The following is a 27,622-nucleotide window of genomic DNA, read 5'->3' as shown; positions in this document are numbered from 1 at the left end:
GTTAATTTTTTTTTTTAATATTTGGTAGAATTTACCAGTGAAATCATCTAGATCTGTTTTTATTTATGTGTGGGAAGAGTTTTAATAATGGATTAGTTTTATTAATAGATACAAAATTTTTTGGCATTTTGCTAAATTTGTTTTTTCAAGTATGTGTTTATGTAAATATTTTCAAATTTTTGGGTATATAGTTCACTGTATACCTCAAGAGTCTAGTTTGGTCCCCCTTTTCATTCCTAATATTGGAGATCTATACCTTTTTTTCTTTGATCCATGTTGCTGGAGAATTGTCAGTTTCATGAACCTTCTTCCTAAAGAAGGTCTTTTCTGTGAATGGTTCTGGGTCAAATGGAAAATTATAAACACAAACACATGAACATACATACTTTACCTCACACCATAGCCAAAATTTAGAAAGTAAAACAAGCCCATTCACAAAGAATTTGACAACTTTTTAATTAAATACTTAAGATAATCTTTATTTAAGTTATGTTTTAAGTATTAGAACTAATTAAAATGCATTAGTTAAGTTAATATGATTATTTACTCAGAACATAAAAGGCCATTTTAGACTGAAATCCTCAGTCCGTAGTTAAACAGAGAACAGGTAAATTATTTGGAGACTTGCTCTTGACTAGCAACCTCCATCAGTTATACAGATTATCTGCATGTAAAAATCACCAGATAGTTGTGCTTTTTTGGTTTTTTGGTTTTTTTAATATTCTATAAGCCAATAGGGGAGTTACTTATTTTTATTAAACATTTTTACTTTGTCTGCTATGAACAAGCCCATCAAGGCAAATAAGCTTCATTCCCGTTCCTCAAGGAGACCATTTTAATAAAGTTATTGCACAATCAAAAGGTGACTTTGTGCTTTTTCATATGGGTATAAATATTTAATTTTAAAAACAAGCCTTTTGTATAATGCTATAATTAAATTACAGTTTTTACATATGTGATCTCTTTAATCTTTTCCGTTACATTTATCTAAGTGTCAAGAGCCAGGAGACAGGAGGAGTCACTAACATCAGTTAAACTTTTAACAAATTTGGAGAAGATAACTGATATTCAGTACTTTTATACAATTCTCGTATTATAATTTTCTACTTGTTCTCCTATAACTTTACTCTTGGAATGCCTTCACACCTTGTCTTATATATTATCAGAGCTTATACTTTACAAGTTAACTCATATAGTTAGACTCTCTGGTCTTAGAATATGATTTGTTCATTATAGCAAAAGTCCAAATATTTTTTTTTTCTATGCGGATATACCATAGACATTAGGTCCTGGTGTGTGGGATCCTCAGCCTGTCACAAATTTCATTTTGCCACCTGCTTCAACCTGAGTGGTGTATCTTCACCTGGCAGACTTTACTGAAGTTGCCGTGACTCAGGATATTTATTATTATTATTGATCATGGCTGCTGTAGATTTTAAAATAAGCATTTGAAAAGATCCCAAAAGTCTTTTCTAAATACCTTGATCTCTTTTTTTATCTATGATTGTAGGTAGCGATTATAATGGCTGAATTATTGGTAACTTTGGTAACTTACTGAGTTTTCTGTTTTATTTTTAAGAACAGGTAGCAAACTCGTAAGCACACATTGATGGTGTATTGTGAAATATTTTGATTGCTCCTGTCAATGGAAACTCTTTACCTAATGTCTTATTTCCAGGAATGACACCTCATTTATTTGCTATGTGTGTAATAGAAAGATACTAGGAACACCATGATGAAAGAAATCTAAGTCACAATGTACTTATTAGGTATGTGACTTTGTATAATTTTTTCATCTTTAAAATGGGAATAAAGATATTTGGAGGGTTTTGGGAGAGATTACATCAGAGTAGGTCCTTAAAAATGGATATTTATTTTTCAAATGTACATTGAATGCCAACTCTGTAAGACACTCTTCTAGAAAATGAGGATATAATAGAGAATAAAATAGTCAAATCCCCCCACTGGAGAACTCTTCATTTTTGTCTGTCTCCACAGATTGGGATGGAAGCTCTGTGACAACAGGGTACATGCCAGGTGGTATGTACCTGGCACCGTGAAGGGCAACAGGGCAGGGTCAGTTCATGGGGCGTAGTGGTGGGATTCTGTCTTCGATAGGGTTGTCAGGGACGGGTTCTCTGAGGTGACATTAGGCACACTTGAATGAAAGAAAGAAATATGTAGGTCCTTGGGAGAAAGATGTATCTGGCTGGTAGAGGGGGCAGCTTGGCAATTTGAGGAATGGTGAAGTGGTTAGTATGTCAGTATAGCTGGAGCTATTTGGATAAAGGATAGAATACTAGGAAATGAGTTCAGAGAGTGATCCCAAAACACAAGAGATGTAACCTTTTGGATAAATAATACAGACAAAAAGTTACATTCCAGATATGCTAGAGAAATATGAAATTAGAATTGACTGTTTGCATTGTTTTATCAATTATTTAGCTTTAATTTGGAGCTCTTAATAACAGACACACACGAGTGATTATATTTTTCCAAAATCAAATTATCTATTTTATGTATTTATATAATTGTACCTGGAGTTAGCCAAACTGTGAGGTTTGAGGGCACAGCCCTTCACACTGGCAGCTCTGCCCAGGACTTTTGACACCAACAACAAAGGAGTTAAGCTCCAAATACAAAGTTAGAGGGAAGAATTCACACAAGACCACCCTCGTGTCAGAGCCAACTGCAAGTTCAGGGGGTTTCCATAACCACCCTCAGGTTCAACAATTCACTAGAACTACCTAACAAAACTTACTGAAAGCTGTTCATGGTTATGATCCATTCTAGGGAAAGGACACAGGTCAAAAATTAGCCAAAGGAAGACATGCATAGTGTAGAATCTGAGGATTCAAATCAAAACTTTTATTTTCCTTAGGAAGTGTCCCCTTCCCTAAATCGATTGTGACAATATTCTGCAAGTTCACCTGAGCTTAGTGTTCAGATTTTATTGGGACATCATTGCATTGGCATATTGATGGATTGATTAATTGATTGATTTCCCACGTGGTTTAACAGTCTCAGAATTTGAGCTGATGTCACATGGCCTTGTGGCCCACAATGAATAACAGAGACACTTCCATCATCTGGGCAATTCCAGGTGTTTAGAAATTACTTCCTAGGAGCTGGTGACAAAGGCCAGACCTCTCTCCAGGAAAGACTGAATACTTTACTGTATACATTATTACAAAAATTCAAGCTATATAATATAGAAAGTACATGACCCCTTGGAGTGCCATTTCTGTGAAACAACTAGTGTTATATTGGTTGTTTGGTGTAGATTATTCCAGATGTTTAATACATATATAAACTTCTTTTTTTGAAATTACCTTGAATCATATGATACATCCAAGTATTGATCAATAACTAGCCTTTTTCACTTAAAAGTGTATGTATGTATGTGTATGTTTTTGCATGTGTTTTAATAAGTACCTTGAAGTTGAACACTGGGGGTAGTTTCAAAATTTTCTCCATCTAATAACTAGTACTTCATTGAATATCCTTGTACACAAAACTTCGTGTATTATTTCAATTTTCTCCTTAAAATAAGTTTCTTGAAATAGAATTGCTGAATCAAAAAGTGTGGTCAATTTGAAAATTTATATGTACTTCATTATTACTCCCCTTGGGATATTTTCTATGAAATAGTGTATGGAGTATCAAAATTGTTAATAATCGCCATATTACTCTTAGGTAAACACTGTAACTTCGGCAGTTTCAAATGTTGAGTTTGCCCATGCTCAACATCTCAGCTCAGCCATGATTCCTACTCTGCAAAATGAATTGTTTTTGTCATCCTCAAATGATGGGAATCTGGAAGCACTTATAGCTTCAAGCACTCCACACATGAATGGGAAACCTGCTTGTGATGAATTTGATCAACTCATCAAAAATATGGCCCAAGTAAGAACATTTTTTCCTGTTAGTTATGATAGAACATATACTATCTTAAGATTGTAATCAAGCCCTGGATAATGTGAAGAATATTTACACAATTGTATTATGTAATATATGTTAAATATGTATGCTAAGTATGTAATTTGTTAAATATAGTGTTAAGTGTATTCTTATTAAGGTATTTATAACACCTGAAAAAGTTGGAATAAATAAGAAGTAGACTTTGTGTGGGTTTGGGTGGTTCAGAACATTTTCTATTTCATTTTTTTTTTTTAATTATCACATTGTAAACTGAGTGTGATATTTCATGTTCTAGGAATATTCCTCAAGATAAATAAAATACCTCATTCTAGGTGATAGATAAAGATTATTTTAGAAAAAATGTTAAAATATTACTTTAACAAAGTGATGCCACTAATAGAATGACTGTAAGTATAGCCATTGACTTTTAATTTTATTTTGTCTTTGTTTCCTGAACAGGGTCGCCATGTAGAAGTTTTTGAGCTTCTCAAACCACCATGTGGAGGCCTCGGGTTCAGTGTTGTGGGACTACGGAGTGAAAACCGGGGAGAGCTGGGGATATTTGTGCAGGAGATCCAAGAGGGCAGTGTGGCTCACAGGTATGACTGTCGCAGTGTCTTCTCTGTTTTTGATATTACATTCAGGTGTTGATCACCTTGGAAGAATTTAGAGAAACAAAAATGAACAAAAAGAAATAAAAAACTGAATAACGATAGCAACCACTTTTTAGATATCATTAACATTGCTATGATGAAGAGTAAGCTTTTTTGAAATGAGAGTAGCTTTTAAATATAGTCATAACTTAATCACTTGTAGTAAAGAAAGAAAAATTGGAGTAGCACATTATTCTCGTTGTTTTTAAATGGGTTGTCTTTGATTAATTTTAAAATGACTACCTGGAAAACAATACATGTGACCCATGATAATTTGAGCTATGCTTTATTAATATACTCAAAACAAGAGGTAAATACATTCATCTTTGCTTTCATTTGTAGGAGATAGGAGCATCCAAGATATAATGTGTAGGTTGCGTGGGCAGCTGAAAAGAAGAGGGCTTTTAAATGGGAGGGGGTAGATCAACTGGAGCCAAAGCATATATTTTTAAAAGTAGAAGTGCTGGAAAACACTTTAAAAGTGTGGACATTAAAAAATAATAATCTGAAAATATGTACCAAAAAAACCTGTCATTTTCTTGAGAGCTATAAGCTATCTTTTACCTTGATAGAGATGGAAGATTGAAGGAAACCGATCAGATCCTTGCTATCAATGGACAGGCACTTGATCAGACCATTACACATCAGCAGGCCATCAGCATCCTGCAGAAAGCCAAGGATAATGTGCAGCTAGTTGTCGCCAGAGGCTCGCTGCCTCAGCTCATCAGCCCGATAGTTTCCCGGTCCCCATCTGCAGCCAGTACCATTTCAGCTCACTCTAATCCAGTGAGTACATGTGATTTGCACAAGGAACAGATCATATTTTTCTAGTTCTTTTTGATTGTTTCCAATTCCTTGGGTTCTTTGTACCTCTTGAGTTTTTGCCTTTTTATCCTTTTATTTCCTCTCTCCCTAGCCCGGAATATTTGTTATTTAATTATGATTAAGTTTCTGGCTTCTAAAACAACTTTTACCTTCTTATGTTTCATTGTTTTCTTTGATAGCATTCCTCAAATGAAAAATATTAACAAAATTGACTATCTGTAGACAGATATATTCTTGATTATGCTTTGTAAATTGTATTATCACAGTTAGCTATAGGTGGGTGACTTTAAGAAAGCATCTAATTTGCTGTTACAGTTCCATTGACTATTCCCTGTGCTGTACTCCACATCCGATAGCCATATATATAAAATTGTAGTTGAGGTTCAATATTATTCAGCTTCAGGTGTACACCGCAATGGTCAGGCATCTACACCATCCGAATTGGTCTCTGTAATAAGACAAGTGTCCATCTGACACCCTACAAAATCTTTACAACATTATTGATTATTTTCCCCATACTGTCTTTCATATTCCCATGGCAATTTTGTAGCTACTAATTTGTGCTTTCTAGATGGGTAGTAGCTTGGGGAGGGAGTTTATCACTTTGTGCGGGGTATAAATGTTTATTACATTGTTTTGTACACCTGAAACTAATAAAAGAAAAAGAAAGTCATCTAATTTGGAATCCTGCAGGGCAGGATTATACAGAAGACATTCTTAATAAATAGGTAACAGTTTTTTCCTTATCCTATTCTTTTTTAAAAACAAAGTTCTACAAAGGATCTTGCAAATCACTGCCGATCTTTATCTGGCTAAATGTGGTCACTAATGATGTAGTGATCATTTCAAGAATGATTATATCAATAGCAGTAACAATCTGTTGAAAGGAAAGTGTACTAAATAAAAGGAACAGACATTCTTCAGGCTCATTATTACGTCTGAGCTCAATTATTTAACACCGCTCACAAAATAATACAAAGATCTCAACTGTAATGAAAATTTTAGTTTTTCCTAAATTTTTTCAGATTCATGTAGGAGCTTTATTTTCAGGTTCACTGGCAGCATGTGGAAACTATTGAATTGGTGAATGATGGATCTGGTCTGGGATTTGGCATTGTCGGGGGAAAAGCAACTGGCGTGATAGTAAAAACCATTCTGCCTGGAGGAGTGGCTGATCAGGTAAGCTACTCCCACAGGTCTTTCATGCTGTGTTGTCAAACAACATGGCTTCGTCTTTTACGTTACCTGACAGAAAGGAGAAACTTGGGCCTCAGATAATGTCAAAGAAGCTTCTGTTTTGCTGGGTTATTCCCAAAATGTTTTCTTAGACTTTGGGAGAAATACCTTCGAAAGGGGACACTGATCTTAAGTTATGGTAATAGACAATGATCTTAAGACTCTCTAACCACAAACTAAAGTCCAGATTATTGTTTTGATCATTGTAGATGCAGCAGTCCTTTATTTTATGACCGTAAATCATATTAATAAACCTAGTCAGCTGTTTTATATCCTACAAGATATTACTGAAAAAATAATATTTTATTATAGTGGGAAAAGACAAGATTCATCTTGTCCCTGTATTGATGGGTCACTGGTGTCATCTTTGTACATGAAGCATCGCCTGTTTTTATCACTTAGAGTAGTTCTTTATAGCATTTATGCTGTGTGACATTGTTGAAATATGTGTAAGAAAATCGTAAAGTTACTTGTTATGTATTATATTTTAATTTGACAAGTTCTGCTAGTGTATCTTTTGCCTTGATTATAACGTTTTGTTTATAAAGCTCTTTGCTTTTGCATGTGCATTTGAAGTTACTTAGGAGTCAAGTTCATCAAACATTTGTCATATTCATAAATGAAAGACAGATTTATTGGCAGTCTTATCAGTAGAGGTATTGACAAGTATCCGAATTTTCTTTCTTTTAAATATTAGCGTTTAGCAGTATGCAGTCAAATTCCCCTCATTGTCAGGCTTGTGATAAATAAGTTTTTTCTTCAGTATAGAGCTGCACTGTCCAATACTGTGGGAACTTGCCACATGTCCCTTTTTAAATTCAAATTTAAATTAATTAAAATTAAATAGAATTACAAATTCAGTTCCTCAGTTGGACTAGCCACACTTCAAGTGCTCTGTCGCCACATGTTGCTTGTGGCTGCCCTATTGGACAATGCAAATCATTTTCATTGTATCGTAAAATTCTGCTGGCCACTGTGTGTATGGAGGCTTGTAAGACTGCTTTTCACTCCCCTTGTCTATCTGAATTTTCATCTTGCAAGGATTCCATCTACAAATGAGCTCTTGAGGGATATTTATCATTGAAATGGTAAGGCAGAAAATTGTGGTATTAATTCAGTGCTTTCTTGTGGCTCATACCATATTTTGAATAATATGTATTTTTTTAGTAACATACTTCATCTTTGCTTAGTGGCATTTTCTCCTTTTTCTATCCCTCAAAAAATTCACAAAAAGGCTTAATATTTTCTTGCATTTTGTGGGTAGAAATCAAATTGAAAAGCTCACATCAACTATTAATTTAAGAAATATTTGTGAATTTTAGTAAATTCTATCAAATTGAATGATGTTAGGATGCTTCAAAAGACAGTTAAAATCACAACCACATGCTTAGTGTCCCATGATTGGTAATTCATATCATTGCTTTCGTTTTTTATTCCCTTTCCCTCATTTAGGATTTCTCTGATGAAGTTAATAATAATAAAATCTGATAAATCAATTTCTTTTTATTCAGCATGGGCGATTATGCAGTGGAGACCACATTCTAAAGATTGGTGACACAGATCTAGCTGGAATGAGCAGTGAGCAAGTTGCTCAAGTCCTCAGGCAATGTGGCAATAGAGTTAAATTGATGATTGCAAGAGGTGCCATAGAAGAAGCAACAGCATCCTCCTCTTTGGGCATCGCCCTTTCTTCATCCCCATCTTCTACGCCAGAGGCGCGGGTAAGTAGGTAAAAGCAGTTAAGTGGGGAAATCATAGACAAATAGCGCTTAAATGACAGGATGTTTATTTAGAAACCATATTAATGTTTATATATTAGTGCTAAAGATCAAAACAAAACTCAGATGTAGAGATGATTCCGCACTAATAACATGTTGTTAATTAGGAGTGATATATGGAAGATGAAAAATAGATTGCTTAAAGAATTCTGGATGACTATTTTACATTTTCCCCTAAGCAGTACATTTATGACGATAATGTTTTGAAGTATGGAAAAATTTTAAAGACTTACTTGCTCCCAGTACCTGACATGTTTCAGTCTTTCTCTTCTTTAGAAGGCCCTCTGTAAGGTGGGCTGTAATTTCTAATCATTTCCCTTTCAACAACTTTCTTTTTAGTGTTGCCCCGCCCCCACCCCTCCATGGAGGTGGTGAATAAAGCTTACCAAGTCCTTTCAATATTAGTGTTTTAAGGTATGTCATAGAACTGTTATCAGATTTGTAATGAGAAGTCAGTATTCTTGACCCAGTTACATAATTTTTTAAACAAAAGTTATGCTTTTGGAGTTGTAACAAAAGCTTTATTCATAGGCATAGCATTCCATCTTTTTTTTTTTTTTTTAAACTGGATGTGAAAAAAGCTTGAACTTTTAAAAAGCCTTATAATGTGGTGGTGTTCTCAAATGTTCAGGTCACAAGATGACTACAGTGGATAAAATATCAACAAAATAATGTTATCCAGAAATCTCTTAAATATTTAAGAAGAGAGTCACACTCAATTTCTAGATAAGCTTTATAGCAAATTAGTCCTACATTCCTTATTTATAGATCTAAAAACATCTATGTGATTTTTTTCTATTAAAGTTTGTTCTAACCAGTTGCTTCAAATTCTTTTTTTAATATCCAAACCTCCTCCACAAGCCCTTTGAAACTTTATTACAACACTTGAAATTTCCATGATTCTGTTGTTTTTAGGGTTGAGTTTGGTTGCTATTTTTTGCAGAGAGAAAGAAGTAAAGAAAGAAAGCTTGTTTATGAAAGTATTTAAATGGCATTCTTTTGTGGTAAACAAAACATTTTATTCAGCAATATATAAATGAATGCAATACCGAAAAACACTTGATGTAATTGAAAGCTTAGAAAAATATCTATTCTGTGCATATCGTCATTTCTGAGGCTTGTGCCCCTTTTAAAACCATTCGATAGTCAAATTGCCACCCTCTAAAATAGCACCCGCATAAGTCCTATTAAAAATAGAAAACACATTTGTTTCAATTGAAGCAGATTTCATTCTGTCATTTTCTTGTAATTATCTAAACTTTAAACTTTTGCTAAGTTTGCACAGATAATTATGTGCAGTGAAAAAAAATGAAACTTTACTATAAAATTATATCTCATTTAGGTAGTCTGTCAGTGAGTTAGTCAGAGTTTGCTTAAAGAAAATCAGAAAACATGACCTATTAGCCCCAACATGCATGTCCTTTTGACCCCATGACCTTTATTTTGTTGTAATCTTCATAGGGCTGCCTGTGGAATAAGCTGACATCACACTGGTACATAATGCCAGTAACTTATTGATGACTTATTGAACTAGTCTACTAATGCTTAATTCGGGAGCCTTTCCCTTCGGTCCAATATATATATGTGTGTATATATATATATATAATTACTAACAATTCTACGTGTTAGAGAAACCTGCTTTCAGGTATCATGGTGGGAATGAAGGAAATATAACAGAAAGGCCTACTTTCCTTATAAATAGCTTTTGAAATTGAAGTCTGAATTTACAAAACAAATACAGGGACTCTTATAAATAGCTCTTTGGTGCATTTCACTGATTTTTAAAGTAATCATCAGTCTAGTAATAATATATCTGAAGGATAGGTTTACTCATATTCATGGTGTTAGAATCAGCTATCAGCTTAAGATAGGAAGAGTGGCAGCATGTCCTGAGTGGATACGATGGACCTTACATTCTATTAGGGATTTCCCTCCCATACTGTATAGCATTTGAGAGCAGGGGATCTGCAACCAGTCTGTCTGCATTTGAATTCTGCCTCTACTAGATTGCTGGCTGTTTTGTCCTTGGAAAAGTTTATGTTCCTCATTTCTCCAGCGAAAAACTGACAGTAATTATACCTCCTCATAGGCTTGTTCTAAGGAGTAAATAAATTAAGACGTGCTAAGTGCCTGTTACATAGAAACTGCTCGGTAAATGTTCGCTGGACTTGTTGTTAGTCATTGCTGATAAACAGTTAAAGCGATGCTTAGAAAAATTCAGTGGCAAAGCTAGATTTGAACCTATTGATCTGAATTCAAAACATGAGTTCTTTCAACTGTATTATCTCCTAGCTCCTTCGAGAATGAAGATGAGCCATCTCTGAAAATAGAATTTGTCAATAAGAAACTATTTGTTTTTTTTCAATTTTGTATGTAAACAATAATGCATTTCTCTAAGGGGGTGTTCAGCTTTACTGCTGACATTCCTTTTGAGTAAACATGTGACGCTTAGCCCATGTTCTGAAGGCTGAAGGAGTAAGCTCTACTGCAGTCCTCTAGGGAGTTCTCTGACACCTAATAACATCACATTATTACTAAGTGTTGTGGCTTTTTGAGCTTATCTTATTGTTTACATATTTATTTCTCTGCATATTTATGTATTGATTTTATTTTAGGTTGATGCTTCTACTCAGAAAAATGAAGACAGTGAGACGTTTGATGTAGAACTCACTAAAAATGTCCAAGGATTAGGAATTACCATCGCTGGTTACATTGGAGATAAAAAATTAGGTAGTTTTAAACATTAATATTTTTGAACTTGGCAATTACCTCTCATCTTTGTTTTATGAAATATTGAGTCAACATTATGTATTTTTAGATTGTTGGATAAACTGATGGAAAGCATTTTTAGGAATAATTGAATGTAGGCAACTCTGATATTGTATTTATCAGACAAAACTATTGTTTTAGGCTCAAGCCTAAGGTTCTAGTAAATGATGTTGTCTGTATGGCTTGTTGATTTATATTTATTCAAAATTTGAACTTTATATTTGGAGAATGGAGGGTGGATATTGTTTGAATGTGTTTTGTAAATGGTAATAAAAAAAACCTATTTCTAATGTTAGAACCTTCAGGAATCTTTGTAAAGAGCATTACAAAGAGCAGTGCTGTTGAACATGATGGACGAATCCAAATTGGAGACCAAATTATTGCAGTAAGTAACACATTTAATAACAGCTTTGTTAATTTTTATGGTTAAATTCATTCTCCTAATTTACTCAGTTTTGAGAACTACAGTTAGCTCCACAGTAATTCACACTTGCTTTGGTGATTTGAGGCTGTCATTACAATTACCAATTTTATTTTTTGTGGAAATAAGAGCATTTGATAGAAACTTTACTGATCTCAAGTCTAAAGGTGGGACAAAGTTCTTTCTTGAGTAAGTTCTGATAGATCTGATTTGTGGTTGTAATGAATTTATTACATTAATATCATACTTACACTTTGGTTGCAGACACTTGAAAGTTAAAGACCAGATGTTATACCCTTTTGTTTGCTTGAATCTGAATTTGGGATGTGTGTGTTTTCTTTTTTACAGTAGCAGATTGACACTTTTATGGGGTTCCATGACGAGGGCTCCTTTGAGCCCTAAGAATATACAGAATAAAGAAATAGTATTCTGCCTCGTCTAATTAGATCAAACCCATCATTGTTATTGTAGTAATGTCATTGTGTGCTGAGCACTTGGCTATTCAAGGCCATGTACAAAAGAATCCAAATTTCAGTTCAGTGTTCAGTGGAAATGGGACTACCTAGCTCCTCCTCAGAACACAAATCTAAAAGATCCTGCACCTGGGACTTCTTGGTCAACTAAGTTTAGGAAAAAATTGGAGGTGATATGGTGTCTTAGGGACTTATAATGCACATTGAAAAATCAAAGACTGAGAAGTTCTGCAATAGAGAAACTTGTGTAACATTTTTACTTAGTGTCTCCTAAACTTTTTAAATCATAAGTTCTTTCTATCCTCAAACATACATTAATATCGTTTGGAAGATATTTTGGAGAATGCCCATTTATCTTAATACGTACATGTTTGTTTATTCTTAGTTAAGTTTCTTTTGTTCCTTTGTGGTCTTAATAATGGTAAAAAAGCAGAATGTCAAGGTAGAAGGGTCCTTGTTCATAGCAACATTATTCACAATAGTTAAGATGAGGAAATGCCCAAATGTCCACTGATGGATGAGTGGATAAACAAAATGTGGTATATACATACGATGGAAAATTATTTTGTCTGATAAAGAAGGAAATTCTGTCATATCCTACAACATGGATGAACCTTGGAGACATTATGCTAAGTAAAATAACCAGTCACAAAAGGACAAGTGCTGTATGATTCCTCTTATATGAAGTACCTGGAACTTCAAACTCATAGAAACAAAGTAGAATGGTTGTTGTGAAGGGCTGGATGGAAGGGGAAATGGAGACCTGTTGTTTAAATGGGTATAGAGTTTCTGTCTTGCAAAATGAAATGTCTAAAGATCTACTGTACAATAGTCTGATATACTTAACACTTCTGAACTGTACACTCAAAAATGGTTAAGATGGTAAATTTTATGTTAGGTGTTTTCTACCACAATTTTTTTTAAAAAGGTAGAGGTGTTTTTTCTCTCTGCTGTTTGCTTCTACATTGCAGTTCCTTGAGTCTTCTTGGACTTAGTTCTATAAAATTCCTAATTACACCTGTTCATCTCTTGAAATCTATAAAGATCAGGTTGTGCTTGCCACCTACACTGGCTATCTCCTGGAAATGAGCTGTCCCCACTATCTCCCTTTTAATATATAATGAAAATTAACCACTTTACATTTTTTATTTTGGAAGAAATGGAGGGAAAAGGAGTAAACAGATACAGCCTCTAAATCATATCTGATACTGAATTAGAAATGGAAAAGATAACTAATGTACTTTTTTCCCTATGCTGTATATTTTAATCTATTAGAAAGCTTTTTTAAAAAATTAGCTTTATTGAGATGTAATTCACATAATATTCAATTTACCTATTTAAAGTGTATAATTCAGTAGTTTTTGTATATTCACAGTTTTGCATCCATCATCACAATCAATTTTAGAACATTTTCATTCCCCCGGAAAGAAACCCCATACCTATTAGCAGTTATTCTCTAATTCCCCTATGTTCCCATCCATACACAATCCCTGATCTACTTTCTGTCTATAGATTTGCCTTTTCTGGACGTTTTATGTAAATGGAATCATACATTATGTGGACATTTGTGATTGGCTTCTTTTGCTTTGCCTAGTGTTTTCAAGGATCATCCATTTTATAGCATGTATCAATTCTTCATTTCTCGTTATAGCACGGATAGACCACATTCTATTTATCCATTCATCAGTTGATGGACATTTGGGTTTCCACTTTTTGGCAGATAATGCTTATATAAATGTTCATATACAAGTTTTTACATAGACATATGTTTTTGTTTCTCGGGTATATACTTAGGAGTGGAATTGCTGAATCATATGATAACTTTATGTTTAACCGTTGAGAAAGCTTCTTTCACCTACAAAATTGGGATAGGAAACTTCCCTTATGTGATTTTTAGGAAAATCCAAAGAGTAATTTATTTTGAATACCTGGTATAGTATTAGGCACGTAAGTGCAGTTTAGTTAATTAAGCAGATATTTGTTAAGGCCCTGAAATGATGACACATTTGTAAGAGTCTCAAAATAACTTCCCTCCAAACTTGTCATTATTTTTACTGTGGTATAAATGGAACCTCTAATATAATTTTGCTTAGGCAAGATCAGAGATAAAGGAAAATTTTGAGTGAAAAGTGAAGCAACCTTCTTCTGAAATGTTTTTTTGCTCTCAATAAAATCACGTGTTTCACTCTCATCAGTGTTGTGATTTTTAATTTTAGCAACATTCCCTTCAAAGTTAGAAGCAGACTCTTAATGAACATCATGCAATGATTTAGATAATGCATTAATTTTGTGCAAAATATCACCATCTTGTGGGCTTTTGAAATATTGATAGTAAAGTTGTTCACACCAGTTGCATATTCATAACAGCAATATTTGCCTGGGGTTTTGTTTGTTTGTTTATTTTTAATTTTTTGTTTTTGCAGCAGCTATTTGGAGCTATGCTCTATTTTCATTTTGTAATTGTTGAGGTGGTGAGAAGATTAAGAAATTCTATTTTGTGAAGTATTATTGTATAACATTAAAACAATTTTGCTATAGGATTTCTGTTTTACAAGTTGTGCTCTGTGGACCCCTAGAGTTTCACTACAGACCTTACAGGGAAAGGAATAGAGCGAGTGACTTCATTATTTTTTTTTCACTTTATATTTTGGTGTTATATGTAGGAATTATTTGATAAAAGGATTCCATTTTTTAAAAACAAGTTCGCCAAACTTGTCATTAGACAAAATCATATGCCATTCTTTTTAAATTGATATACAGACATCCTTGCTAAAAGCAGCATGGGATCATTAATTAAAGAATTATTAAACAAGCATGTAAATATGGAAAGGTGTCAAATATTACCTTTACTATTCTGTGACTTTTTACACATTATAGGTATTGACTGTATTGGAGGAGGGCTTGGCTAACTAGATTGAGTGTGTTAAGAAGCTGGGATTTTTGAGTTGTTCCAACTAGTATTCCTCCCTATAACTGTTCCTGTTAATTGTTATATCTGCACTGTGCACTATGAGGATGTTAGATCTTTCCTTGAGATAGCATGTAGGAAATTTGCTGCCGTCTCACCAAGTTCCACTACACTCTTATCTATGGTACCATTGGGTCTGAAGCCATGTCTTAATTCTCTTCCCGTGACATTGAGGTACCAGAGCTGGTCTGGGCTCTGATTTAGGCTTTGGTAATCTCGTCTTACATGTATGATGGGAGTAATTATATTGAACAGAAACTGCTCCCATGAAGGCTTCAGGTTTTCATGTTTATTAATCACTTGTTCACTCTACCAGTAATAATAGCAGCCACTGAGTATCTTCCCATTACAAAGTGTCTTGCACTATAATTTTCAGAAAGTAGGTAACATTATTCCTGTATTATTGATGAAGATATTGAGTAATCTGAACTCATTTATGAGTTTAAAAGTCCATGATTATTCCATTACAGAAGTTTCTTCTGTGCTAGTACAATCTCTGACATTTGGGTAAGGAATATATTTTTAAATTTAGATCATCAAATTTTGAAAATAAAGGAAAAACATATATTTTTTTACATATTTGAACTTTATTGCTATTAAGGAGATAGAATTATATCCATTTTATTTTTTCTTAATGAAACAATAATTGAGCAATAAAATCTTTTGCAGATGAAAACTTTCAGCCCAAGTTCTATGCATTTTAGGAATTTTTATGGAATCTCAAAGTTCAGATTTTTGCAAATTGTTTTTACTACCCCGAGAGTAAATAATGTGTTCATTTATTTTAGATTAATTTTTATCTTTGAGGTTTAAATAATATAAAATTTGAAAATGGTTTTAAAAAAACCTTTTCATAGAAACCTCTGCTAATGGTTTATGATTTAAACTTTCAGAAAATATCCACATACCTATGTTTAAATAGGGCCATATTTGGTTATACATTTTTTTATACTACCTGTGAGGTGTAGTCATATCACCACATATAGACCTATTGTAATATACCTAAACAACCCTTATAAATGGGCAGTTTTGTTGCTTACAGTTGTTCACTGTTGTTATTATTCCAGTTTTTCAAACCTTTTTCAATGTGATTTTATGAGTTTTAAAAAATAAGGTGTTATACTCAGTATTTATTCTAAAAGGCAATTTTCTGTAGACATAAATCTTTGGTATGTGAGCCATGGGCTCTATATTCCCATAGGAGGTGAATATCTACTGTACAGACAGTGTTTTGGTGACACATGGAGCCTGTCCGCTGGAAGGATGCAGTCATCAAGCACATAATAACAGATAATGTAAAATTAAATTTCTGACGAGTGCTGTGAAGGAGAAGTGGGATAGGAGGGCTTTGGCTGTAGTCTGGCCCATCAAGATAGCTTAACTGCTGAAGTAACTATTGAACTGAGATCTAAAGCAATTGTAAGTGTTTTCTGAATGAACAGATGAGAAAAACGATGTGCTGGATAGGCTGTCTAGAGAATCTAGACTGAGGGAATAAAACTGGCAGAGACCAGATGGCTGAAGGGAGCACCGCAGGGCCGAGGAATTGAAATGGGCCCACTGGTACTGGAGGGCAGAGTAGTAGGTGACAGCATGCAGGATGAGGGGGGTGAGGTTTCACGCAGGTCATTCTAAGCCATGTGAAGAATTTGGAGCATTGTCCTAAGGAGTGTTCTATGGAAGGCAGGTTTGAAGTGATATGATCCTATCTGTACTTTGGAAAGACCTTAGGGGCATCTTCAAATGTTTTGTCGTTTGTGAACTGAAGGAAAATCACATGTATTTTTTTGAAGAAGCAAAGAAATAAGAAGGAAGGCAGTTTTGTCATCTTTCTTTTTTACAAAGCTAATATAAACATGATTTTGGAATGTGTCAGCACTCTCAATGGCCACTTCCGTCACTGTCTTCTCTACCTTTATATCCTGCATAGTACTGGTTTCCAAGCTTGACTGTTCATCAGGTTCACCTGAGGCATATAAAAGAATATTTTAAAAGTTAGAGAAGCATGGACCACACCCTAGAACTGTTGGCTCATACTTTCTAGAAATGAGACCCCATAATCCTAAGTAAAACAAGTAAAACCCTCCTGAGTGATCCTAGTGCACCTAAGCTAGTACTGGTCCCCAAATAGGTGTGAGCCCATTCCCCAATTAGGGGGATGCTTATCCCCCATTCTTTTCATACTGAGAAGTGGTAAACACACATTTGGTGAATGGGTAATACAAACATCCGTTGATTTTTTAATATGCCTTGTTCTTATCAGGTAGATGGCACAAACCTTCAGGGTTTTACCAATCAACAAGCAGTAGAGGTGTTACGCCACACCGGGCAGACTGTACACCTGACACTCATGCGGAGAGGAACAAGGCCGGAAGCTGAGCTCTCGTCAAGGGAGGCTGTCACAAAAGAGGCACTTTTGTCTCCTGCTAGCGCGCCCATAAGCAAAGGTAATGCCAAGTGATCTGGCTTTCAGTTATACCCTTCCATCATTTCAGTAGTTTTCGAATTCTGAAGTTATTGAAAGAATTTTTTTAGTCTTTACTACCTATTATGTACCAAATAAAAAGGAAATTTAATGAAGTTGGGATTAACTGGAACAGGTGATGTGTCCATTAACTATAGAACGGGCTTCTGAATAAAGCAGATTTCTTCCTATTCTATTTATTCAGTCACCATTGCTGAGTTGGAAACGTGTAGTCATTTACCTTCCTGTCCTTGCCTTACTTTTGAATGTCATCATTATGTTTTCTCTTTGGGGCATATCTGTTCTGCCCGGATTATGCATGTGAGCCCCATGATGTTTCTAACGCCCCAGCCTTCCCTTGAAGGAATCAACATTAATTCCACATTTAGAAATGCCATTCATAACCTGCTTGTACATGAGTACCTCTGAAAATTACTGAAATCCCCATGTAGCTCACCGGTGTAAGGGTTTATTGGTAGAAGTCAGGCTGTTGGTTTGAAAATGCTTTTGCATTTTTCAAACTGTTAACCATTCTGGTGTCTATGCCATAAACTACTTATTACAGCACTACGAGACAGGGAGGCAAATCACAGAAGAAACGTATTACTTCTTTATCCCATTATTAGGAGAACTTTCCTTTAAGAATTAGGAGAACTTTTCTTTAAGAATATATGGTTTTTGAAGAGTTTATCTACATAAACGAACTCTCATTTAGGGGTCCAGATAAATAATGATAACATAAATAAATAATAAATAAGGGATTGAAAAATGCAAATACTTGATTATATTATAGATATTACTACTGAAATATTCTTTTCTTTAAGAAAATTATGAAAAAGATGAAGATTCTTTATCTTTGAGGAGAAACACCAGCATATCACCAATTGAAGAAGAAGGTAAATGCCTGGAGCCAGGTTATTTTGTTCTTTACAAACTCTTTTAGAGAAATGATTTTTATAAATGTGATTAAGCCTCTGTGGACATATTATAAATTACAAAAAAAAAACTTTAAAAAAAGAGATGTTTGTAAATTCTTATGTGTGGATATGATTAATTGCTCTAGTAGATTAAAATAGTTCATTTATAGCAGGCATATTTTCTTCCTGGGTCAGTCTTTACTTCTACATTGTTTTAACCAGAATCCTTTAGGAGTCAATCATTTATGTAAATTCAGCCCTCTTATTTCTGTACAGCCAACATACGAGGTATAATTAAACAATATGGTGAAAGTTTAAATAAAAACAAATTATTACAATAAAAGACATCGCCATTTATCTCCCTCTCTTCAAACACACGTATCCTGTCGTTCTTGCCACTTTCTGAAGCAGTTCTGGAAGTCCTTTCTTGAGTGTGTTTAGTTGTGCTGCCGCGGCTGCCTCGATGTCCTGAGTCATTTTGATTTGGAGAGGAGCCAGAAGCCGCACGATGCCAGATCCGGTGAATAAGGTGGATGAGGACACACCATAATATTTTTATTTGACTGGAATTACCATGTACCAGAAGTGATGTGTGACATGGAGCGTTGTCGTGATGGAGGATAATTTATGGCACACTTTAAGTAAGACACACCTTCTCTCAACCGTAGCTCACACTCGACTGACTGCACCGAGCAAGCTGAAACTTGTCACACACTGTTACTAAGGTTCAGCGTGCCACTTTCCCTATTGAAGATCCCTGCCTTTCTGTTGGATGACACTCGGCAGCAGCATTCACTGTATTTCTTGATCACAACAGAAAGGCTTCCTGTCACACATCGCCTCTGGTAGCACAACTAAAGACACTCATGAAAGAGGACTTACAGAACTACTTCAGGAAGTGGCAAGAACAATGGGATGTGTTCAAAATGAGGAGAGTATTTTGAGGGGGATTAATGGCAATGTATCTTTTACTGTAATACATTTTTTTTATTTAAACATTCACCGTATTTTTTTAGCTCACCTCATATGTCTATCTTTGAGCAAGCAAAAATAAAATTATAAAGTATATTTTAAATAAACCCAAGAGAATCTTTAAAGCATAAGCTCTGAGGAATGAAACTATCCAATTTTAGGAGACTTTTTCTTCTCAATATTTAAAAGTTATAAACGTTTATATTGGGAAGTTGGTTTGGAAAGGAATTGTAGAGAAAATAAAACCTTTCTGAGATTTCTTTCACTATAAACCTAGAATCCATCAAGCTGTTTACTTTTTAGAGCACCATTGCTTTAATATATAATTGTGCCAGAATGTTCCTATGATTTTCATAGGCTGGGTCTGTGTGCTTCCCTTACCTGTCAGATTGCTTTAGGTACTTCGGTGACTTAAATCTGCTGAACAAAGTCTAAGATCATATACATGATCTTTCTTCATGTGAATTCTGCCCTTCACTAAAAAATTTTATTGAAACTTCGTAGTTCTTTAAAACATTTACTCCATTATTAATTCTTTTCTGCTGAAAGTTTTTATATACTTTCACTATTTTAAAAGAATGTTTGTGTTTGCAAAGGTATCTCGGCAGTAAGATGTGTAGGACTCACAGGTGTTAACCACATTCTGCCATTTTTATACTAATAGGTGAATTTATTTAGGCTAAAGTGAATAACAAGAATTGGGAGGGGGACAAAGCTGTTTTAAAGCATGAAATGAGATAGTAAGTGAGGATGGATGTGGGAGATCATCTTGAAGGGTCAGACCATCTACTTTGCTTTGATGAATGTGTATACAAGTGTTGGGAGGACAGGTAGGAGAGGCTCTAGACTTAGAATCAAGAGTCGCAAATTCTTTTTTAAACAAAATATACTAACTAAAAACTTCAGAGTGATTCTAATGCATCTACGCTAATGCTTAGTCCTCACGCAAGAGGGCAAGCTATCATTGCCTCTTCCACAGAAATTTGACTCATTGTGTGAGCCCAGACAAGTCATTTGACTTCTCAGTAAGATCAGAAGACTGGAATTTATGATTTTTAAAATGTGCCTGAAATCTGGTCTTGGGACCGTTGGGAGAGGGATAGAATGGAGGGTTGTACAACTAACTGTAGGTTGGTTCTATGAATACGAATCTCAGATCTTTCATTAACTGTGTACAGACTCGCCACTTTCTGCATTTAGAATCCCATCCTGCTTGAATCACTGACTGTCTTTGTAAGGTCAACAGCAGTGGAGAAAGGGGGTGTGGGAGGAGGTAGTACTCTGAGCTGACCCTCCTCTTTCTAGCCCTTATCAGATTGAAAAGGGTCCATGTAATCTGTATTCATCCCTGCATAGGCATCTCTCTCTGGACTGACTTTAATTTTGAAGAGAAAACACTCATTTTGAGGGGCTATCTCCACATTTAAAAAATATTTATATAGTTCATTGTTTCCAGTTTCTCAAGGAGAAAGAAAATCTTGGTATTAATTTAAAGCATAACAAATCTGTAAAATAGGCCTGGAGTAAAATCACATTAATTCCATTAATGAGGAGGCAGCTAATAAGAAACCTGAATTTTGGAACACTCTTTAAATTTAAAATTTGAATGCTAAAGGGATAGTAAACAGTCGATTTAGAGTAATGCCTTGTAGAAATTTTTTAAAAGACAAACTTCATGAGTAAGACCTATGATGAAATATGGAAATCTTTGAATATGACTTCAAAATTCTTTTCAACCACTTTCTTACTTTAGCTAAGTGTTTTAATTCAATATTGTTTACATAATTTGTTTAGTGACTTTTCATTTTTTTATTTCCCTTTGACAATTAGTGCAATTCCAATTATGGGATTTTATTTTAATGTTCAGTCTCAGTTTTTCATTGTTTCTTATTTTTATTTATATTTTCTCATTGTACATGGAGTTGCATATATTATCTTTTATTTTGCTTGCTTGTTTGTTTTTGCTAAGGTGTACCATGGTCTTCTTTACTCTGTAGAACCAAATAAAAATGAAAGAAAGAAATAGACATAGAAGGCAGCATGGCTTTTTGCTATAGAGTTACCAAAGGACCACCAAATGAAACCTGGAGCAACTTGGAGCCCTCATTCTTTTAAATAAAAGTTAGATAATATACGGATACTTTAATGGAAATATACAATAGTTAAGACTTAAAAGAAATCTCTTGAAAATGAATAGTATTAGAACATGTAGATGATAAGGTTCTAAGTTATTAATATATGTAGAAAATAAGAATAACTCATATATTAGTTGAAGAGTCAGACTTGCAATGACAGACAGGTTCTGATCACAGTGTCCCTGGGACAGAATGTTAAGATACAGATAGTTTTTGTAGTTTGTCACTAACTTAATTGTGTTTACTCTTGCAGGGTATCCATTACTGTCAGCTGAGACAGAAGAAGTAGAAGATACACAACAACAGGAAGCTGCCTTGCTGACAAAGTGGCAGAGGATTATGGGAATTAATTATGAAATAGCGGTAGGTTAGCTTCTTCTTTCTAACTTCTTAACTTGTAACTGTATTTGAGCATGAAATTCATGACTGTAATAAAGGTGATGATCATAAAGAGTCCTAGAGAAGTAGCAGATGCCCAGGAATTTTTTCAGATACCTAAATGTGCTGATTCAGGTATTAAAAAATGTAAGTTGTATTAAGTAGTAACCATGGAACTGAAATAAATGAGATGGAAGTTTTAGAATTCATAATTCATCAATGTTTTAATATTTCTTGCTGTAGTATATTGATGTTACATAGACACAAGGGCTTTTTTTTTTTTCTCAATTCTTAAACATGGGAATTACAGAAAGAGTCAGAAAAGAATGACAGAATTTACTTAAAGATAAAATAAAAATCATGGGCTGGCTGAGTGGCTCAGTTGATTAAGAGCTCGCTCAAGAGTGTGAGCTCTGAGCAGCAGCGGTTCGATTCCTGGCCCGAGCTGAGCTGCCATGGCTTAGCTGGAAAAAAAAAAAAAAGTCTATGTACAAAATTGTAAAAAGACTTTTCTGCTGTCTCTTTATCATTCTCATATATTTACTTTTCCTTAAGGGGTTTAATTCTACATGCTTTTTTGGTATCGCTTATGCCATAGTGAATGTTTTATGTTTATTATCAGTTTGCATACCTAGTATAGCAATCGTGATCTGCTATCCTAAAAAGAGATTTAACAAAGGTGACACCCATTATCAATCTTTAGATGTATACTGTCAAATATCAGGGATTTCAAAAGGAAAAATGTATACTAAGCTAGGTAGACTTTCTCATATAATATTTAAGTAACTCTAGATTAGAAGAGATAAAAGACAACAGATGTCATACAATATTAATGAGCTTTATTGAACACTTTGTGCCTAGCAATATTCTTAGTGTTTCATTCAATCCTCATGGCAGTGATCTTTTAAAAAAAAAACAAAAAAAAAAACCACTCAAGATGGTTAACAGTTAAAAAAAGTAAGGACACCTGTTATTACCATTTAAAATGGAGTCGAGGAAAAATACAGTAAGGACCAGCTTAACCATGGTTAATTTAACATGAAAAGAAAGCTGAGGTGTTCCTTCCATGTGGTAGCCTGGCCTAGCTGAGACTGCCCTTCCTCAGGTGGTGATTGAATAGTTAAGGGAAACTGACTAGCCACTTTGTTGCAGAGGTCAGACCTGAGACTGGGAACTTTTACCTGTCCTTTGTCCACTTTGTCTCTTGGTGGCACTCCTGGTAATCTGTCAAGGGTGGAAGTGTGCTGTAAATAAGAACTGAGTATTTATTGACCCTCTTTAAAGTAAATAAGACATAGATCTGACTTTAAATTGTTTATACGGTTAATACAGCATAAATGTGATCATAGGAGGAGTGGTATAGTAAAGAAAAGGATTAAGGGGTATTATCACTGGGGACCTAGAGGGCTACTCCGAGGAAGTGATATCTAAAATGGGTTTTAAGGAGTGCAACGGATTTCACCCAGCATGAGATTACAAAGTTAGATAGATGATGTAGCGTCTGGTAACAACCCTGTACATATTAAGATTCGAAAGAGAACTTTTTAAATAAAACAGTATTTTTCTTAATCCCTCTACACCACAGTCTCCTTAACTGTAAAATAAAGAGGATGAGTTAGATCATCTTTCATATACCTTCTGATTTTAATATTACAATTATTGGATTCTTTGTGAAAATGGGTGATTTCCTAACATTCTTCATTATTTAGTGTAACAGTAAGAAATAGGAAGTTCATTCTCCTGTTTAAGCTTTGATTCCCTTTTAAAGACAATGTTGTCCCTTAGTACAGCATAAGGTCAGGTGCATGGGCTCCAGGTTCAGGCTGCTTAGGTTCCAAGCTCTTTTCTAGCTGTGTGACTTTGGTTACAGTCACCTCCCTGAACCTCAGTTTCCTAATTTGGGAAAGGAGGATAGAAATTATACCTATTTACGAGAAGCAAATGAGATAATTGGTATAATGGGGTTAGCACAGTCCTTGGCACATAGTAAGTGCTAAGTGTTCATCTTTTCTGTTCTGTTGTTTGAGCTCAGGCATTTGATTTTATTGGCAGTAGTTTTGACTACTTTCCATCTGTAATTAACATCCATAGGCATGAAAGTGTCTTGAGTGCTTGTAATTGGTGGCTTCCTTTTGGTTTGTATTGGTTCATGAAACCAATCCATATCGGTACTCTTTTAGGTTTTTGAAGCTTTTTAGAGAAATTTTACCTTTCTGAGTGAACATAAACTATATAGATGAGATGAAAGAAACAAATGAAAGAATATTAGAGTTGTGATGATTTTTCTCTTTTCAGGTGGCGCACGTAAGCAAGTTCAGTGAGAACAGTGGGTTGGGGATAAGTCTGGAAGCGACAGTGGGACATCATTTTATCCGATCTATTCTGCCTGAAGGTCCTGTAGGACACAGTGGGAAGCTGTTCAGTGGAGATGAGCTATTGGAAGTAAGGAGCTATGCCATTCTACCTAACCTTAAATAAAATGCTTAAAAGGCTGCAGGAGGCTTAATATGGTGAATAAGTAAGTTCTCATTTTAAATGTCCCCTCTAGAGGATCTTTCAGACAGATCTACAAATAAAAATCTACCCAAAGCCGAAGTTTCAATCCTGTATGTGCATTGTACATTGATTTTCAGACCTAATTCCATCCTTTTATTTTTTTAAGGTCCAGAGTACTATAAAAACTTCTTTAAGACTTTTTAAACATTTATTCAAGGTTTAGAATAGGTAATACAGTTATATATTTCAAAATCACAATGAATACAAAACTCTGTGGTAAAAAAGCCTTTTTCCTGTTCCAATCCCCCCAGTTTCCATCACCCTTTATTAGATAACTACTGTTACATTTGTTTCCATGCAATCTTCTAGATATTTGTAATGCATAAGTAAGAAAGTTTGAATATATTATTTTGCCCAACTTTTAGAAACATGCTAGCATATAATATGTGCAATTTTCCATGTTGATTTTTTTCACTTAATGTTAAATATGTCAATTTTTTAAATCTTTGTTTTTCATCCTTTGGGAATGTTTTTATTAACTCTCCTTTTCTGAACTACTACACTGGCAGATCAAAAATGGATGACAGCTAATGATTTTCCTGTAAATGCTTTAGAAAATCCAAAAGTCTCTATCAATACTCTAAACATACATGTAAATTGTGTTACATAGTACAAGTCCAACTATAGTTCTGAGCATAGCAGAACTATGGTTATAATAGTTATATTTATTTAATGAAAAATTGTTTTCAAAAGAATATTTATGGTATGAAATGTTCGTTCTTGGACAATATATCTTTTTCCACAGGTGAATGGCATAACTTTGCTTGGGGAAAATCACCAAGATGTGGTGAATATTTTAAAAGAGCTGCCCATAGAAGTGACCATGGTATGCTGTCGTCGGACTGTACCACCCACCACCCAGTCAGAATTGGAAAGCCTAGACTTACGTGACATTGAACTAACTGGAAAGGTATTGAATATGTGGATATATTTGGACTCATATTATAATCTTCAGACTAACTATAATACTAATATATTCAGACTAATCTGATTATATAATAGAAAGGCTAAATGATGGTTGAATTTCTAAAGCTTTTTTTCTTTCTTTGGTGTTTGATTTCCTCACATAGCCCATAGCTTATATTGGGTTGTCAGAAAAGTCATGATGTATTTTGTGTATGTTTTTCAAAGGTCATTTATTTATATAAAGAACAAAGATCAATCAATGATATATTGCCTGTTTTGTTCGATAACCTTTTGCCATCTTTCAGTGAGTTTCATAATTCCTCGTTCATAGAAGGACCTGTCTCTATTTGCGAATAACTGAACAAAGTGCTGATTTACAGCCTCATCTGAATTGAATGTTATACCACACAAGGAGTTTTGAAGAGAACAAGACTAGTGGAAGTCTGATGGTGCAAGGTCAGGCGAGTATGGTGGATGTGGGAGCACATCCCATCCAAGCTCCAATCATTTTTGACAGGTGACCAAACTTGTGTGTGGTCTTGCATTGTCGAAATGGAACACAGCTCCTTTACAATTAACAAGCTCTGGACATTTCTGGATGATGGATTCTTCCAAACTGTCCAATTGCCGGCCATACACATTCGAATTGATTGTTTGGTTCCTTGGTAGGCACTTGAAAAACACAGCACCTTTAGAATCCCACCACACTGAGAGCATAACCTTCCTCTGATGAATGTCTGCTTTCGATGTCGTTTGAGGCAAATCATCACGTCAGGACCAAGACCATTTGCGCACCACATTGTTGTAAACAGTCCACTTCTCATCACCAGTTATCAGTCACTTCAAAAGAGGATCGTTTTCCTTACGTTTAGTGAGCATATCGCAAATGTTTATACGCGCTGTCAAATGAACTTCTTTTGAGTTCATGCAGAACAAAATATCGTGCTTGCTTACATAGTTCAGCTTCTTCCGGTGGTCGTGAACACCTGAATGATGAATGTTCAATGTTTCTGCAATCTCATGTGCTATGTAACATGTGTTTTACTCACTCAGTGCCTTTATTTTGTTGTCATCACCTCGATGGGCCTCCCTGACTGAGGAGGGCCATTGAGATCAAAATCACCAGCACAAATTTCGTGAACCATCATTGACACTGACGTTCTTGTAGTGCAGTGTCACCATAAACTTTCTGCAACTTTTCACAAGCTTGATATGTGTTCTTCCCTTTATGGAAGTAAAACAGTAAAATATGGCAACAGTGCACAATTTGGTCTTCCATCTTCAACTTGTAAAATCTCCAGAACTCAACCAAATGGCTCAATTTTTTTTTTTAGAATGAAGCTAGAACTGTCAGCTGTCAAATGACATAGCAATAACATAGATGCGAATGACCTTAGTACTTCAAAAATGAATTAGTTCCACCTGTTGCAAACATGCGTCATGACTTTTCCGACAACCCAGTAGGATAGACCTTAGAGTCAGACAGCCCAGGGTTTGAATCAGGCTTGGCAGTTACTGGCTCTGCGACTTCATCTTTCTGAATCTGATTTCTCCTCTGTAAAATGTAAGTCATGTTGCTTATCTTAGAGAGTTGCTCTGTTGGTTAAATAAGGTAATGTAATGATATTAGATATTATTGCACACTACCTGCTTATATAATTTATTCATATTTCTATGAAGTCAACACTCATATTGTTTCATTTACAGAAGAGAGAATTGAAGTATGTAAATAGTGAGTTTATGGTACATATTATATATGATAAAAGATACTTTTATATAACCTACTGAGCTCAGTGCCTGGCACACAGTGAATGACTAAAATAAGGATGGTCACATCATTCCTGTGTGTATAGATCTTATTTGCACACTGTTTAGACTTTTAAAATATGAGAAATTTGAACTCATACTACGTGTCAGAGCATACTCAGTGACATCCCGAAACTCCCATTTTCCTGTTTGCTTATTTCTTTCCATTCAGATCAAAATGCCAAGAAATGGAGCTAGTTGGCTTTTCTGAGGACTCAAAATAGGTTATCCGAAGTTAAGATTTGGGCCTGCATAATTTGCAATATAGTCAAATCTCATTTAAGATATAATGAAAGAGATGATATTAGGATTTGATTTACGTTATACTGAGTCAGTAAAATGGAATAATTTTGAAAAATTTGAACAATAAAGTGTTTTGTTTAATATTCATATGGGTGATTAGAATAAGGTCGGATAAGAAACATAATTCCAAATTGTGTAGTA

The 27,622-nt window shown here is 34.7% G+C and overlaps 1 protein-coding gene across 8 annotated transcripts in view; it reads left to right on the top strand.

Annotated features, from left to right (window-relative positions):
* MPDZ (multiple PDZ domain crumbs cell polarity complex component) overlaps positions 1 to 27,622 on the top strand; it is a 153,267-nt gene that overhangs the window by 43,951 nt on the left and 81,694 nt on the right. For all 8 annotated transcript variants that reach the window (XM_019627172.1, XM_019627170.1, XM_019627173.1 and 5 more), the window contains exons 4-15: positions 3,697 to 3,906; positions 4,381 to 4,520; positions 5,147 to 5,360; positions 6,450 to 6,578; positions 8,147 to 8,356; positions 11,029 to 11,143; positions 11,479 to 11,567; positions 17,308 to 17,491; positions 18,333 to 18,404; positions 21,786 to 21,895; positions 24,206 to 24,352; positions 25,212 to 25,376. In XM_019627172.1, the coding sequence (XP_019482717.1) occupies positions 3,697 to 3,906; positions 4,381 to 4,520; positions 5,147 to 5,360; positions 6,450 to 6,578; positions 8,147 to 8,356; positions 11,029 to 11,143; positions 11,479 to 11,567; positions 17,308 to 17,491; positions 18,333 to 18,404; positions 21,786 to 21,895; positions 24,206 to 24,352; positions 25,212 to 25,376 (1,785 nt within the window). The remainder of the gene's footprint in view (positions 1 to 3,696; positions 3,907 to 4,380; positions 4,521 to 5,146; positions 5,361 to 6,449; positions 6,579 to 8,146; positions 8,357 to 11,028; positions 11,144 to 11,478; positions 11,568 to 17,307; positions 17,492 to 18,332; positions 18,405 to 21,785; positions 21,896 to 24,205; positions 24,353 to 25,211; positions 25,377 to 27,622) is intronic.

This window comes from Hipposideros armiger, unplaced genomic scaffold, assembly GCF_001890085.2.
Source record: "Hipposideros armiger isolate ML-2016 unplaced genomic scaffold, ASM189008v1 scaffold_717, whole genome shotgun sequence".
Lineage (NCBI taxonomy): Eukaryota > Metazoa > Chordata > Mammalia > Chiroptera > Hipposideridae > Hipposideros > Hipposideros armiger.
The sequence above is the reverse complement of the archived record's forward strand: the minus strand, read 5'-3'. Positions and strand labels throughout refer to the sequence as shown.